Source organism: Pteropus vampyrus, unplaced genomic scaffold (genome assembly GCF_000151845.1).
Source record: "Pteropus vampyrus isolate Shadow unplaced genomic scaffold, Pvam_2.0 Scaffold18, whole genome shotgun sequence".
NCBI lineage: Eukaryota > Metazoa > Chordata > Mammalia > Chiroptera > Pteropodidae > Pteropus > Pteropus vampyrus.
In genome coordinates, this window is record NW_011888799.1 from 12,421,284 (window position 1) to 12,436,108 (window position 14,825).

General features: G+C 37.5%; 1 protein-coding gene across 1 annotated transcript in view; it reads left to right on the forward strand.

The window, feature by feature from the left end:
* TFAP2D (transcription factor AP-2 delta) overlaps nucleotides 1-14,825 on the forward strand; it is a 53,912-nt gene that overhangs the window by 9,738 nt on the left and 29,349 nt on the right. Inside the window, exons 3-4 of the mRNA XM_011354810.1 lie at nucleotides 5,431-5,596; nucleotides 5,766-5,884. Coding sequence (XP_011353112.1) covers nucleotides 5,431-5,596; nucleotides 5,766-5,884 — 285 coding nt within the window. The remainder of the gene's footprint in view (nucleotides 1-5,430; nucleotides 5,597-5,765; nucleotides 5,885-14,825) is intronic.

A 14,825-nucleotide genomic window follows, 5' to 3' on the forward strand; every position in this document is an offset into this window, starting at 1 on the left:
ACCTGGCATATCCTTCTTCCAAACAGCGCAATGCGCTGCTCATATACCATCTGAGGCCTATTTGATTACAATTAAGCCCCTATCCCTTTGTTATTTGATTACAATTAGTATCGGCTGGGGGGGGGCGGTGACAAGGGAGAATTGGGATTGAGAAGGGCAAGAAGCTAGAGAGGAAACCGCCGAGAATGATCCTACCCCACCCCGTTTAAACGTGTACCTCGCAGAAATGCATCCGCAGACCAAACTGGGACAGGAAACTCGTGTAATCGCTTACACATTTTTAATGTGTCAGGAAAAAAATGAGCGCTCACTGGAGATGAAGAAGGGGAGAAAAAAAATCCCTGCCGTTTGTATTTCTTTCATTTGAATTGTAAACATCTGTTTGGCTGTAAGGCGAACAGAACATTTATTTTGCTCTCAAGATTTGGTCTAATTATGTCAACACCGAAGCGACGGAGAGTGGGGCGGTGCTGCGGCTTTGGAGAGGCTGAGCGCACCGGCCCAGCGCTCGGAAGCCCTCCAGGAAGTATTGATCGCACCTGCAGAGCGCGCGCGGCCTCTAGCCAGCACCCACTCTGTTCTTAGAGGTGGGAGGCACCCAGAGGGGATGCTTGTCTTAGAGGCAGTTTTGGGGGAGGAGGGGAGCCGCAGTTCCTTGGAGACAACCCTAGCTGTTTCCTCTGCCCTAATTGCCTGGGATGAGAAGGAAAAAAGCGTGCCCAGTCGTCTGCGCTGGGCTTTCAGCATATGGGTTCCTTTTGCCAAAAGGGTGCTGCTTTCCAGTAGCTGCGCAAAAGGTGGGTGAAGGCCTTGTCGTGCTCCACAGCTCGCATCTTATGATGTAGTAGTTGCCCAACACAATGGCAGGGTTGGATGGCTCTCACTCAGGTTGCTGAGCATCCGTGCATCCATTTCCTGTTGCACCTCCTGGCAAGCTGAGAAAATAAGTACAGCGGGGGTGAGCATCCCTATTTTTCAGATTGACAGACTGTTCCAGAGTTAGGCATCTGAGGTCGGATGGGTCGCTAGTTGGTCAGACACTTATTTGCAGCCCAGTACTCTTTTTCATTACCCCACACCTGCCTACAGACACAGGGCCAGACTGTTTCCAGCCACCACAAATAAGGCACAGCTCCAACCCCGTGCTGCTTCTGGCGGCAGGGGATATAACAAGGTATAGTAGACGGAGGATCAACATTCATGTATTTTGTGCACGAATTCGTTCCCCACGCAGTAAGTCTTTGGCTGAGTTTTTCCTATAGCTATGGCAGTTATCCCTTTTGTGATAGCCATGACCTAAACAGGTGACCTTGAATTGATAGTCCCTGATTTCTTATGCTGTTACTATAGCTACCTATCTCAGTTTGCAGCATCCCTGGAAATAAGAAGCCCTATCTTCAAGTTTCAATTTTAAAAATAGTGACTATTATGGAAGTATTACTTTATGTACTATGAATGGAAAAGAGATGTACTCTAGAGTTCTGTGTGAATACTCTGGCTGTGGCACCAAAGATACCCCTAAGTGAAGTGCTGGATCTAGAATGAATATTACGCAATTTAAATAAGAGCTGACATGCAACATAGACACCATGAGGAATTTCAGCTAGTAATAGTGGGGATGAATACTGTAAATGGTTTGTCATGTTTGACTCTCATGGCTTTTTCCTTTTTTGGAATCTCATCATTGCCATCTGTAGTCTAGATCCCCTTAAAGAAGTCCCACCTTCTCAGAACCATCCTTCCAAATGCAAAACTCTGGTTATGATGACCTATTTCTGTTTTCCTCTCTAAAAAATAAATCACTGGGAAGAAAAATATCAGGTTCTCCATGCTGCTGTAAACTCTACAAGTTGCCAAATCTTTAGCCAGGACAAGAGAGTTCCCCAAGGCTGCAGCAATGCCAAGTATCAAAGCAACAGAAATTCCCTTTAAAGATGCTGTGACATAAAAAATAAAAGACTCTAGAGTTGATGCCTAATCTGAATACAAAATAAATCCTCCAGGCAATTTGTGTGTGCAAAAAGCATACTCTTAATATGCAGCCTGTGTAACTTACCTAATAAATGCTTATTTGAGCTTAAGCCAGAAGCCCAACCTGAATGCAGGAGAGAAAGACCCAGGGCTCAGGGAGTTAGCCCTTAGCTAGGTAGCAGACCCAGTGACTTCCCTGGAAATAATTAGTTTTCAGCACGTGGGGGTTCCTTTTGGCAAAAGGGTACTGCTTTGCTGTTGAAGAAAGCCTGAATTAACTCCTTTTACAAAGATTATAATATTCTGCATCTTCTTAAATTAAATAACCCATGGTAGATTGGTAAAGATAGGAAAGGTCTAAAATTGTGCCTTTCTTTCCCTTAGCAACAAAAAAAACAACACACGCAAAAATCCTCTTCTCTCGCTCATAATAAACTTGAGACTCACTGGGTGAGATTCCTTATATTCTCAATAGTATATTGGCTAGTGTGCAAGAGAAGGGGGTTTATGTAAAAATATAGATTTGGTTATGATTTGTAATGATTGTGGGTAGAGGCCCATTTTCAGAAGAGGGCTGTGTGAATTTTGAATATAGACATTATTATTTCTTTTCTGAATATTTTTGCTATCAGGTCCATGATTCTCAATGACACTAAAACCCAGATTCATTGATATCTAGCTTACTTTCCCGTTCTTCTCAATCTCTGAATAGTCACTTAAGAATTTATTTTCAAAATACATTTTGCATCTATACGTACAAAGTGAGAGCATAAACAAAATGATATTTTTGAACCCAGAAGTCTGACAAAACTTTATCATCATCATCATCATCATCATCATTAAGTATTATTATTGTAGTTCCTCCTTACCCACTATTTCACTTTTCAAGGTTTCAGTTACCCATGGTTAATCACAGTCTGAAAATATTAAACGGAAAATTTCAGATATAAACAATTTATAAGTTTTAAATTGCATGCCATTCTGAGTAGTGTGATGAAATCTTGTGCTGTCCCACTCAGTCTGGCCCCAGACATGAGTCATCACTTCGTCTAGCAGATCCACGATGTATAGGCTACCTGCCCATTAGTCACTTAGTAGCCGTCTAGGTTATCAGATCAACTGTCATAATATCACAGTGCTTGTGTTCAAGTAACCCTTATTTTACTTAATATTGGCTTCAAAGTGCAAGAGTAGTGTTGCTGACAATTCAGATATGCCAAATGGAAGCCGTAAAGTGTGTATATGTATAGGGAAAAAACATAGTATGTATAGGGTTCAGTACTATCCTTGGTTTCGAGCATCCACTGAAAGTCTTGGAACGTAGCCCCTGTGAATAAGGGGGGACTATTTTGTTATTATTTGTTCTAAAATCTTCTCTGAGAATGCCAGGTGGAGAAACACAGAAAAAATTTGTGTTTCTAGTTCCTGAGGCAGGCATTTACATTGTTTTCCATGGTGTTGGCCGCAAGTTTAATGCCAAGAAAAGCATTTCAATTTGACAACTGAGATTATGGCCTCTCAGATTTAAGATTGAAGGTGGTTTCCAGGTACTAGTATCGGCGATTCGGCCAAGAGTATAGGACCTGTCTTCCAGCCTGATGAAGGCTGGTTACTCTGCTATTCTGAATATCCTCTCTTCTGTCTTTGACGGACATATAGGGTAATCACCAGCCTCAGAATGCTTAGAGAGAAAAACGTTGGTCCCAGAACTTTCAGGAGAAATTCAGATGCCCGTAAGATAGCCGAGAAGAATTCCAGAAAGTACAGAATTAGAAACACTTTAAGAATAGGGCAAGGTTAGCCTGTTCTCTCCACCCAGGTCCAGGAACCCCCTGGCCTTTTTCAGCATCCTCACAGGTTCCTTAGCCACCGTGCCCAGAATCTGAACACCAGAAACTCCATCAACATATTCTACCTGAGCTGCTTAGTAAAAGAGGGCAGGAGCTAAGTGGTAGGGGAGTGGTCAGTCCTACACCAGTGCTTCTCAAACGTTGATGCACACACGAACCATCTGAGGGTCTTCCTAAAATGCAGATTCTCTTTGCCTGGGGTTGAGCCTAAGATTCTGCATTTCTAATAAGCTCCAAGGACTTGCCAGTGCTGCCAGTTGAGGATCACACTTTGAGTAAAAGTATTTGGACAATATTCTCTTGTCCATTTTTCTTCCTCCACCTACTTTTTTTCTCTTTTGCCTCTTAGAACTTTACCCTTTTCTGGAGATGTGTCTTAAGATCATTCATAACTGAAGAAATCAAATGTATGCTCAGAAAAGCAAACTTTGAATTTGACCTTGCCACTGAAGCTATGCCCTCAGATTACTCAGTGCATGGGACACGGGGGCACCCTTGGATCTTGGGACTATATAACCACCATGTTAGCGGTGTGGACATTAGCTCAGGAATTTTGCAGTAAGGGAGGATTGGACAGCAGGAAACACTCTCCAGATATGATCTTCTCAGGTCCTCAAGTCTCCTTCAGTTGCCTGAGGTTAAGGAATGTACTTTGTTGCTCCTGGAGGAGAGCAAAGCTCAAGGGCCTTTCTGGACCTTGGAGAGAGAAGGCTTCTGCTCCAGGAGCCCCAACATGGCAAAATTGCTTTGATGATTTTGCTATTAGCAGTTATCTTTACTTTGTTCCCTAACAGTAATAACATTTGATGTGTTACTGTTATTATGATCTAAATCTTGTTCTGTTTTCAAATGTGTGCACTGATCCTAAGGGCTGACATATGGTAGAGGGGTATGACCTATCATTCACCCACAAAGGTTGTAAGTTTCTGGCAGTTGGCAAATGTTTTTTAGTAATGTCAGGGGACTGAGTGACTCTTGTGCCTATAGTTGGTAGATGTATGTGGGAAAGAAGATAGATAGCAGTTCTCAAATGTTTTGGAAAAGAGCTTTCAAAATTTTTGTATAATAGTAAGTCATGGATAAAATAATCCATCCATTGTGTGTGTGTATACACACACACACACACACACACACACACACACACACACACACATATTTACATACATATATATGCATATATACATTCAGCCATAAATAAATAATAACTAACCTTTGCAGGTTTAAGTGGTGGAGTTTGGGGGAATTAATTGAAGTGCTTCTCAGTGTAGATGATGTCAAAGTTAACACTGGGGGGTCGGACAACACTCTATAGGATGCAATTTTTTTCCCTAAAATTAAAATCATACTATCATAAACATTTCCTGTATGACATTTGAAAGGCAAAACCTTGAGTGTCATTTGAAAATACATCTTCAGAGCAGCTTTTTGAGATAATCCATACATATGTGTGTCTGTGTGTGTAATGTATATATGTATATGTATGTATGTGTGTGTGTGTATTAAATTGCGTACTATGTATTCCTAAATCTGAGTAGCGTCTTAATATTAACTCTCTTTCATACAGTTATTTTCTCTGTCATTGATATATCACATCCTTTTTCCTCCAAAGGTGGCACCTGTGTGGTCAACCCCACAGACTTGTTTTGCTCTGTCCCTGGCCGTTTGTCCCTTCTCAGTTCTACTTCCAAATACAAGGTGACCATTGCTGAGGTGAAAAGGCGCCTCTCACCACCTGAATGCCTCAATGCTTCACTCTTGGGAGGCATTTTGAGAAGGTAAGACGGAGTTATTTTCTGGCACCGTGGGTCTTCTAACTCTACTGATACAAAACACCTCAACTCTTAGCCTCTGCTATCTTCTTCTGTCCCCATGTAGTCAAGTCTTCTAATCGTTTCCCTCAGGACATGAACTTTCAAAACCTAGTTTTTATTTGTTTTTGGACAGAGCAAAATCCAAGAATGGGGGCCGCTGCCTGAGAGAGAAACTAGATAGGCTGGGCCTGAACTTGCCAGCAGGAAGACGGAAAGCAGCCAATGTTACCCTCCTCACTTCCTTAGTTGAAGGTATGTCTTTTCGGCTCCGCAAAGTAATGATGGAAAGTTAGCAATTCTTTGAAACACGGGTTTGTTAGATTATGCTGTTTCATTTTTGTTTATACTATTAAGCAAGACAGGTAACAATGACAGGTGAATTTCTCATTAATGTTGATAATCATTAAATTAGAAAACATAAAGCTTAGGTAATTCTTAACATATTTAATTTTCTAATCTCCACGATAATAGGGAAGAAGACAACAATGAAAGATTTAGGTACTCCAACAAGTATACCCTAAATAACAGCAACGAAAAAATCGGCTTTGCTATTGTCATTTTTATTATTGTTTATTTTAGATTTCAGCTAAATCTGACTTAATTCATTTTAATTCAGTACAACATGATCTACAGGATAAACAATAATGTTTTATAAGGGATTCACAGGAGTCTAGGCATTATACCAAGCCTGAAAGCACATTATTTTAATCCTAGTAGACATCCCTTAAAGTACTGTGACGTTCCATGGCTTTACAGGTAGATAAGCTGAGTTGCAGAAAGGTTGAGGTTAATCAGTGGAGTAGACACAGAAGTGTAAATATATTCCCAGAAGTTCTTTTTTTTCCAATTTACTTTTTTTCCCTTTGTTTCTTCTGTAAAGACTAAACTTTACATATTTTCATTCACTCTTTTAAGAAGAGATATTATTGAAGATTCATTTTTAACTTTGTGGGAGGGCTTTTGAATGTCAAAGGAGAGTTCTTGCATAACCCAGAAAGCTATTATTTTAAAAATGAACAAAGAAGCTTTTTTGCCAAAACTCACCCGAACATACTTGTGACTCTTTCTTGCATTGGTTGCTCGCTTGTCTATAAGGCACACTGTAAGAGGTAAAAAAGTAAGTGAAACACAAAAACAAACATTTTGCATTTTTCCAGATTATCAATACATACCATTTACTGAACAACTTTGTGAAGTAGTATGTTCTTGACATTTGTCTTGGCAAAATTGCTTTGGTGATTTTGCTGTTAACAGTTATCTTTGCTTTGTCCTCTAATTGTAATAATGATGACAACCATGACAATAATATTATTGGCAACAAACATTTAATAAGTGTTACTGTTACTATGTTCTATGGCTGTGCTGTGTTTGCTTATCTGTGTTGATACTGAGGGCTGACATATGGTAAAGGGAGCTGACTCGTCATATACCCTTATGGACTGGAAGTTCCTGGGAGAAAGGCAAAGTAGAAAATGATGTCTCATGGGTGGATTCTAAAAGGAGACAGATTTCTGCTCAATTTAAGTAAGAGCATCATTAAAATTATAGCTATTTAACAACAGAACAAAATACTTGTTCAGAATATAATGGAGTGGATTCAAGAGTCATATGGGTGATAGGACTTGATTGGTTCTTAAACCCAACTCCACAGTAGAATCAACTGAGGAGGTTTATTTCAAATGTCTGGATCCCATGCCTAAACCAATTGAAACTCAGTCTCTGGAGATATGGCGCAGGCATCTATGTTCTTTTAAAACACTCCCAGTGATTTTGATGTATAATGAAGTATAAGAATCTTTGATCTAAATGTTCCTTGAGATCCTTTCCACTACCTAGGATGGGCTATGAATTCTCATGGAATTTGCAGCTGATGTGAAAAGTTAAGGCCTTAAGGAAGACCTTTCTCTACGATTTCTGTGAATATACTGGCCAGTACAAACTGAAAAGCCATAAAAAGATATATTCACAATTCTTCTTATTGATTTCTATAGTAGCCAAAAGCATTGGAGTATCCTGCGTGGGAATCATCGATCAATGCCAACAGAGAGGATGCAGGTTAAAGATATGAAACTAGGATGATCTTGTGGTGCTGTCATCTACTTTTTAACTATACCTCTCCTATCACAAAAGTGCCTAATTCATGTTCTATTCATTTGGCCTCTGCTCACAGAGAAGTCACATCAACCTTGGCTATGCAACTTAAGATTTTATTCTTTCTAGATGTGTTTTACTTTAATTGGAGGCCTTTAAGTCTCACAAATATTCGTGATGTAGCAAAATAAATTTTTTATTGTTGAATCCCAGGCACTTTGATGGAACTGAAGAAAAGTGAGTTAGGGGCAAAGATTTCTTTTTCACCCCTCAGCTATCTACATATTACATTATGATCTGCAAACGCACTCTCTCTTACACACACACACACACACACACACGCACACACATGCACACATTTTAAGTTTCATTACTATATGCTATGTTCTCTGATATTTTTATTCTGTTTCATATTCTCACAATCCATTTAAATGCTGATTTATTGTAAACCCACTAAATTTCTTTCGACTCTCTGTTGAGTCATGAGTCATGACCCACATTTTCAAAAACTACAAGTTGCCTTAGAACATGAGGAGAACCTAGAAGTTGAAGGACAAGGACATTCCAACCAAATTAAAACAGGCTTCATTTTAATCCTAGAATGGGATTAAAATGACAAAATGGGTAGTTTCATTGTTGAGTACTCTCTTATTTATTTATATTACCACATTTGGGTTGGGTTAGTGGTGACAACTGATGACTCCCTTCCAACCAGCAAAATGCCATGTACTGCATTATGCTCATAGTCCTTGGAATCCTGTAGATGATGTCAGATGTATGCAGAATAATGTTGACCCATCTCTGATTTATTATCCTCTTGAGAGATTGAAATAATTAGTTGATGCTTCTCTTTAGCACTTTTGTGACCTTGATCCTTTTTGTGCTAATATGAATCTGATAGAGTTATTTCAGGTTTGCTTTTCTTGTACAGTTTTAGGTGGTAAATTAAAACTTCACCATATTTACCACTTGGTGTGAATGTAAGACTTTGAATTAACTATGTCTTTGGATAATATTTTCCCCCTTAATCAAACATTTTTATAAAAGCCAGCACCATTTTAGATTAATTTTTTCAGAAATTCTAAAACTAGATTCCTAGTTGTCAAAATGGTCCATCAGCTTTCCTCCAAACCTATGGTCTTGTGGGATAGAACACTATTTTTTCCACCATTTTTAATTGATATCTCTCCCTTTTCTCCTGGATCTTCGACATTAACCCATATGTGCATTTTAATCACCAATACTTATATTAGCTTCTCTTAAATGTCTCTTAAAACTGTTACTTAAAATCCTTATGGAGGAGTCAAGTCATGACTATACTAGTTGTTTCTTAAACATCTAGTTTGAGTTTGACCCATTACATTGCTGGGATCCAATCACACTCCCCTCATTTTGGTACAGTACTTGAGCACAAGATAGATATCTGATGGGCTTTTTTCTGATAGACCAGACTTAGAAATAAGTCTCATGATGGTCAACCTTTTATGACTTCATAATACTTGGCTCTGCCCCTTTCTGAGGAAGATATGAATACAGCTTTGCTCTTGTTTCTATTTTGATAGGAATCCCAAAGAAAGAGTTGTGTGTAGAGACTCTGTCAGCTCTCCATGTAGAAAGGATTTAACCTTTATAAAGATTCAATCATTGAACAGTAAGGTACCTTATGATGGGAATTAAAATTAGCAAACAAACATATGTTTTTAAAAACTACCCCTGTCGCTAATATAACAGTGGTTCATCATAATATTCCTAGGTGTCCATGCTTGCCTTGGGTTTTCAATCTTTTTGCCTTTAATTATTTTATAACCTTTCCCATGTATTTCTTTTAACTGGAGTCACTCTACTAATAGCTCCATCCTAGCATCGTCCTCAAATCAACATATTAGAAGCATTGTTTTAGGGGTTATTTTAGGGATTTATAAAAGAGAGCTATTTAATGTAAATTTATAATATATTTAAACTCCCAAATTTTCTGTTACAAATATCATTCCACCTAGTAACCAATGGGATGAAGAGCTCAAAACGAACTGACTTTTTTCACCTTACAAAGTAAGGCACATATTTAGAGTGGGGCGTATTTTTGTCCACATAACATAGACATATTTGACCTAGAATGAGATGTGAATATTTGAATCCAGAGTCTCCTGCATGTAACACTAGATCATATCCCCTTTTTACACATATGCCTTTATTAAATGGGATTTAAATATGTAACTAATAATTAGTACCATTTCTTGTATCTCACTTTATCATAAGCCTGAAGTTTTTTCATTTCCCCTTGTTAATCACATTGCTATGACTTCTTTGTCCATTCTGGCATCTATAATATCAAAGAGATATTATAGATGGAAAATACAATTGATTAATACTGATCTTACTAAGATCTTGGGATAACCCCAGACTCTTCTATAGTGGAAAAAAATCTATCTCTGGAAAACATTTAAAAAATTTGACCACTATTATTATTATTCTAGTTTTAATACTCTTGCTACATATTTGTTATTTATGAATCAGATATTTCTGTAGCTTCCTCCCTATGTTTTACTCCAGAATAATCTTTGCAGAGTTGGTGGTTGTTAAAACAAATACAAGGAGTTAATTATGTAGTCATTCCTGCCCATCACTCCCACCTCACTTGCAAAGAGTGTTGCTGGAGGGAAGCTTTATTCACTTGAGGGGGTTGCTTTCCTGGGAGAGTTCTGCTAAATTTGCAAAAGCTCTTATAACATTCTCAGGCAACACCAGGAGTTCTGAAAGCACAGTTTAAGTCCTTAAACACAAACACTTTGGCTTGCAGTTTGTCATAACAAGTGGTAAAATTCTGTTTATATATGTTTTTCAAGAATAGTGTGGACAGTGAAGGGTGAAAATATACATCAGCAAAAGAAAAGGGAGCATTTACAGATATTGTATATGATGTCCAATTACACTTTTCAAGTTTAAACACTTTGTCACTGTTGCTTTCCTCTTTAGTTTCAAAAAAATGTAAGCTCCCAGACCCTAACCTTCACTTCTTACTTCATGTGAGCTAGCTGTACCACTTGCAAAATTTTTGGTCCCTTGGTTTAATACCATCACCTCATCCCCAATAATAACACTTTTGAAATGTGAAATTTTGTCTGACTTTGAGCTAGTCACTTATCTTGACTGAACTTCATTTACTTAATTTATAAACTTAGGATAATGTGAGCTGTTATAACAGTTAATTCCCAAATTTTCAGTTGCTGAACACAATAGAAGTTTATTTCTCACTCATCACTGTCTGATGTGAGTGTTTATCATTGGAGGCCTTCCTTGCTCTCACAGTCTCATTTAGGGACCCAGAGTCCTTCCATCTGAAGCTCTATTCTCCTCTAGGTCCTAAGAGCCCTCTTCATTCAGCTCTCACTAAGGAAAGACATGGGGTAAAAGTACACACCTCCTTACCCACTTGGCCGGGAAATGGCCCACATTACTACTATTCACATTCCTTAGGAACTAGTCAAATGGCCATAACTAATTCTAGAGCTGGGTGTGGGATACACTAGAAAATGTAGTCTCTAGCTGGGCAGAGTCTTCTCAGCAACAACTCCATAGTATGTAAAGAAAGAACAAATCTTTGATGGTCCAGCACCCATTTTTGCCACAACATCTGCCTTGTATGTCTTTTATAGGAATAAATACATTCACATAGATTAAACACTTGGTACTATGTAACACTGAGGTACTTATTAAAGATTAGTGCCTGTCATCTAGCTTCTTTCTTTCTAAGCAACAGCATTATTTAGTAGCAAAATTTACTCAGAATCATAAAACTTCAGCTCTGGAAGAAAATGGAAAACTGAATAGTCTAAGGCACTAGGTCTTGAAGCAATTTAGAGTGTGCTCCTCACATCAAATAAGCTCGTTTGAACTCGCCCCTACTACTTGCTAGCTATGTGCAATAGTGATGTGCACACAATCTCTCTGAGTATCAGTGTCTTTATCTACAAAGTGATGTTAATAAAAATAATACCCTTCTTATAAGGATGTTGTGAGCACTAAATTACAGTGCTTGCAAAACACTTAACATGGTACCCAGCACAAATTTGGTGCTCAATAAAATTTTAGTTATCATTATTCTCAAATAAAAAAAACTAAGGTGTTGTAAGACTAACTGTTCCACACAGGATCATAAAATTGCGAGCAGAAAAGATGAAAACTCAGTTCTTCTGGTTTGCAATACTGCTGTGTATATTCTATTTTGTATTTTTGGCGTGGATTATGAATAGTTGAACTACTCTGAATTTAACTGAAGTATAACTGAGGGTTAGAAAGAAGTTTTCAATTTGTGAACCATTTTTCACTGTGGATTAGACCTCCCTGCTGCAAAAAATCCTGGGCAAGCCTCTGGAACTTTCTTGCATCCACTACAAGATGCAAGTAGTACAAGTTTTTAGAATCTTGATGAACCCTCTGCCACTACTTAATCCCCCAAAGTTAAGATGACATTAAATATTGGTCTGTCCTTCTTTTCTGGAATAATTATCATTAGTGTCTCTTGTACTTTCAATAGTGTCAATTGAATCAGTCAAGTCAGTCGGTTTTAAGATTACCCTTTAAAACCTTTTTTTCCAATCCAACCAAACCAACAAAAGGTAGGAGAAAGGAATGTTATCATTTGGTGCTATTTTCTCTTTTTCCTGAGTACTGAGCTATACAATTGCCTTTCCAGGAAACATGGGAAAAGAACAAACAACTTGGTAATGAATGCTTTCCTATAGATGAGGTATGGCAAGTGTAGATATATCACGTTTGCTAGATATGTGATTAGTCCATGGCTTTTTCCTTTAGGAGAGGTATTGTTCACTGCTCAAGGCTTGAAGGATTCAAACACCAAAATCCTTTTGCCAAGTATTAGTGATAGTGCACACACAAGTCATGCTCAGTATTAGTTGCTCTTCTCGTGGGACTGAGGATAAAACTAATAGTCTCATTGCCTTTACATGGGGACCACAATGTTTTTTTTTTTTTTTTTTTTTGGATGTGTGGGGCTTAAGGCTAGCTTCCTGGGACTCATGGGGGTTGTAGGTCTGAAAGAACTATCATCCCAAAATAACTCCTCCATGAGCCATTCCAGCTATCGCATTCCCACATTATTCCTCCTTTGGCATATAAAGGTTTTCAGATTTCTTCTAAAATTGTACATGATATAAAAAGTAATAAATTGACCCTTTGTCACAATAACTAATTGGTAATCGCTTTAGTCAGAAAATCACCTGGAAAAGCCCAGGGGACCTTTGTGTTCCCTTTGGCACACAAACACTCAAGCACTGAGTTTTGCATTTCAGAGCTCCCAGTGGAATTTGTCTCAATAAAGTAGATGCTAGTAGAGCCTGTGTTAGTCATTCATATTAAGGTCTCAGAAAACAATTTTTTTTCAGACCAGTAGGTATTATTGTCTTATCTGTAAACTTCTTGTTCTAAGTCATGAAATACTTTCTATCTGAGAGACGCTGCTCCAATAATTGGTAATTAGATAACAATTAAATATTGTTATTAGATGACAATTAGATATTGTTATCTAATATCCAAGAACTAGTATTTATCATAATTTTCAGTAATTGGTCACAATGAAACAGAGATTTTATCATATGAGATACCATCTTAGAAGACATCTTAAATCATTGGCTTTCTTCCTAATATTACTTCCCCAAACTGCATCTATTATTTCATTCACTTTTAGGGGGAAAAGGTATTTACAGGTAGAGGCAGAGGAAATAGGCTACTACACATATGCCTTTGTGTCTGACTGTGTGCTTGGGGTGCCCTAAAATTCCTGCTACTCTTCATGGTGACTGTGGCAAAAATGTCAAATGTGCCCAAGCCCATTTGGCTCAGCCCTGCCGCTGCTTCCTTTGGTCATTATTCACTGTCATAAATCATGATGCTCACTTAAAGGCATGTCTCTACATTGTTTTTCTTGTGATTTTATTTTATTTTTTCTATTATTCTCTTTCAAACTTTATACCTCAACTAATATGCTTTCAAACACTGTTTCTGCCTTTTTCATTATTTACAGTTATCAAAATCAATAGGTATTTTAATAAAATTGTAGACTTTGTTATCGCTGATGTCTGACTCCTACTGAATAGCAATGAAAGTTTTGGAATTGCTCATGTTTTAAATACCAAAATATTTGGATTTAGAATTAAATCTTTCTAAGAAAAGAGTCAAAGAATAATTTTGCCATTGAATTCATGTAATTTTAAATAATTTATACAAATGGTTAAAAAAAACCTTAAAAGTTACAAAAGATTATAGAGTGAATTACCTCCTTTCCTCTTAATTTGTCAATTATTCAGTTCCCCTCCTGGAAGAAAACAAATGTTTTTGGTTTCTCTATTTCCTTCCAAAGATATATGTGTAAATGCCTCTCTTTTTTTAAAGAAATTATAGTATTATATCCACACGAATATGAACATTGGATTTTTTTTTCACACTTTATATTAGTTTTTTTTTTCAGTGATTATAAGTTGTACTTCCTTTTAAACACTTGTGGTATTCCATTGTTTGAGTGCACTATCATTTATTTAACCAGTCCCCTACTGAATATCATATAGATATTTTCAATCTTTGCCTGTTACAAACAGTGCTCTACAATGAGTAACCTCACACTTAAACAATTCTGCAGATATGTAAGTACATCTATTCAGTAAATTCTTAGGAATGTGTTGCAGGGTCGAAAAATATTTGCATTTATACTTTTAGAAGATTATGGAAATATTCTCCATAGTGGTTGTAATTTTATAATCCCATCAGCAATGGAGGTAACAAGCATTAATATGATAGTACTTTCCTGTACACTAGAACAGGGCACTATCAATTTTTCAATCTTTGCTAACGTGATTGGTTAAAAAAATAACGCTACTTCTATCATGAAGGAAGTTGAGTTGAGTATATTCTTAGGAAAATTTTATGAGCTTTTCTTTCTGTTCATTTACTTTGTCTTCATGGGATTAATTTTTATATTTTCCTCATTCATTATATATCAGGAAAATTGTTTGTATGTCTCTGATCTGAGTTGTAAACAACCCCACTTCTGGCTTCTGTTAGTCTCTTTGCCATTATGAGTTTTTTTTTT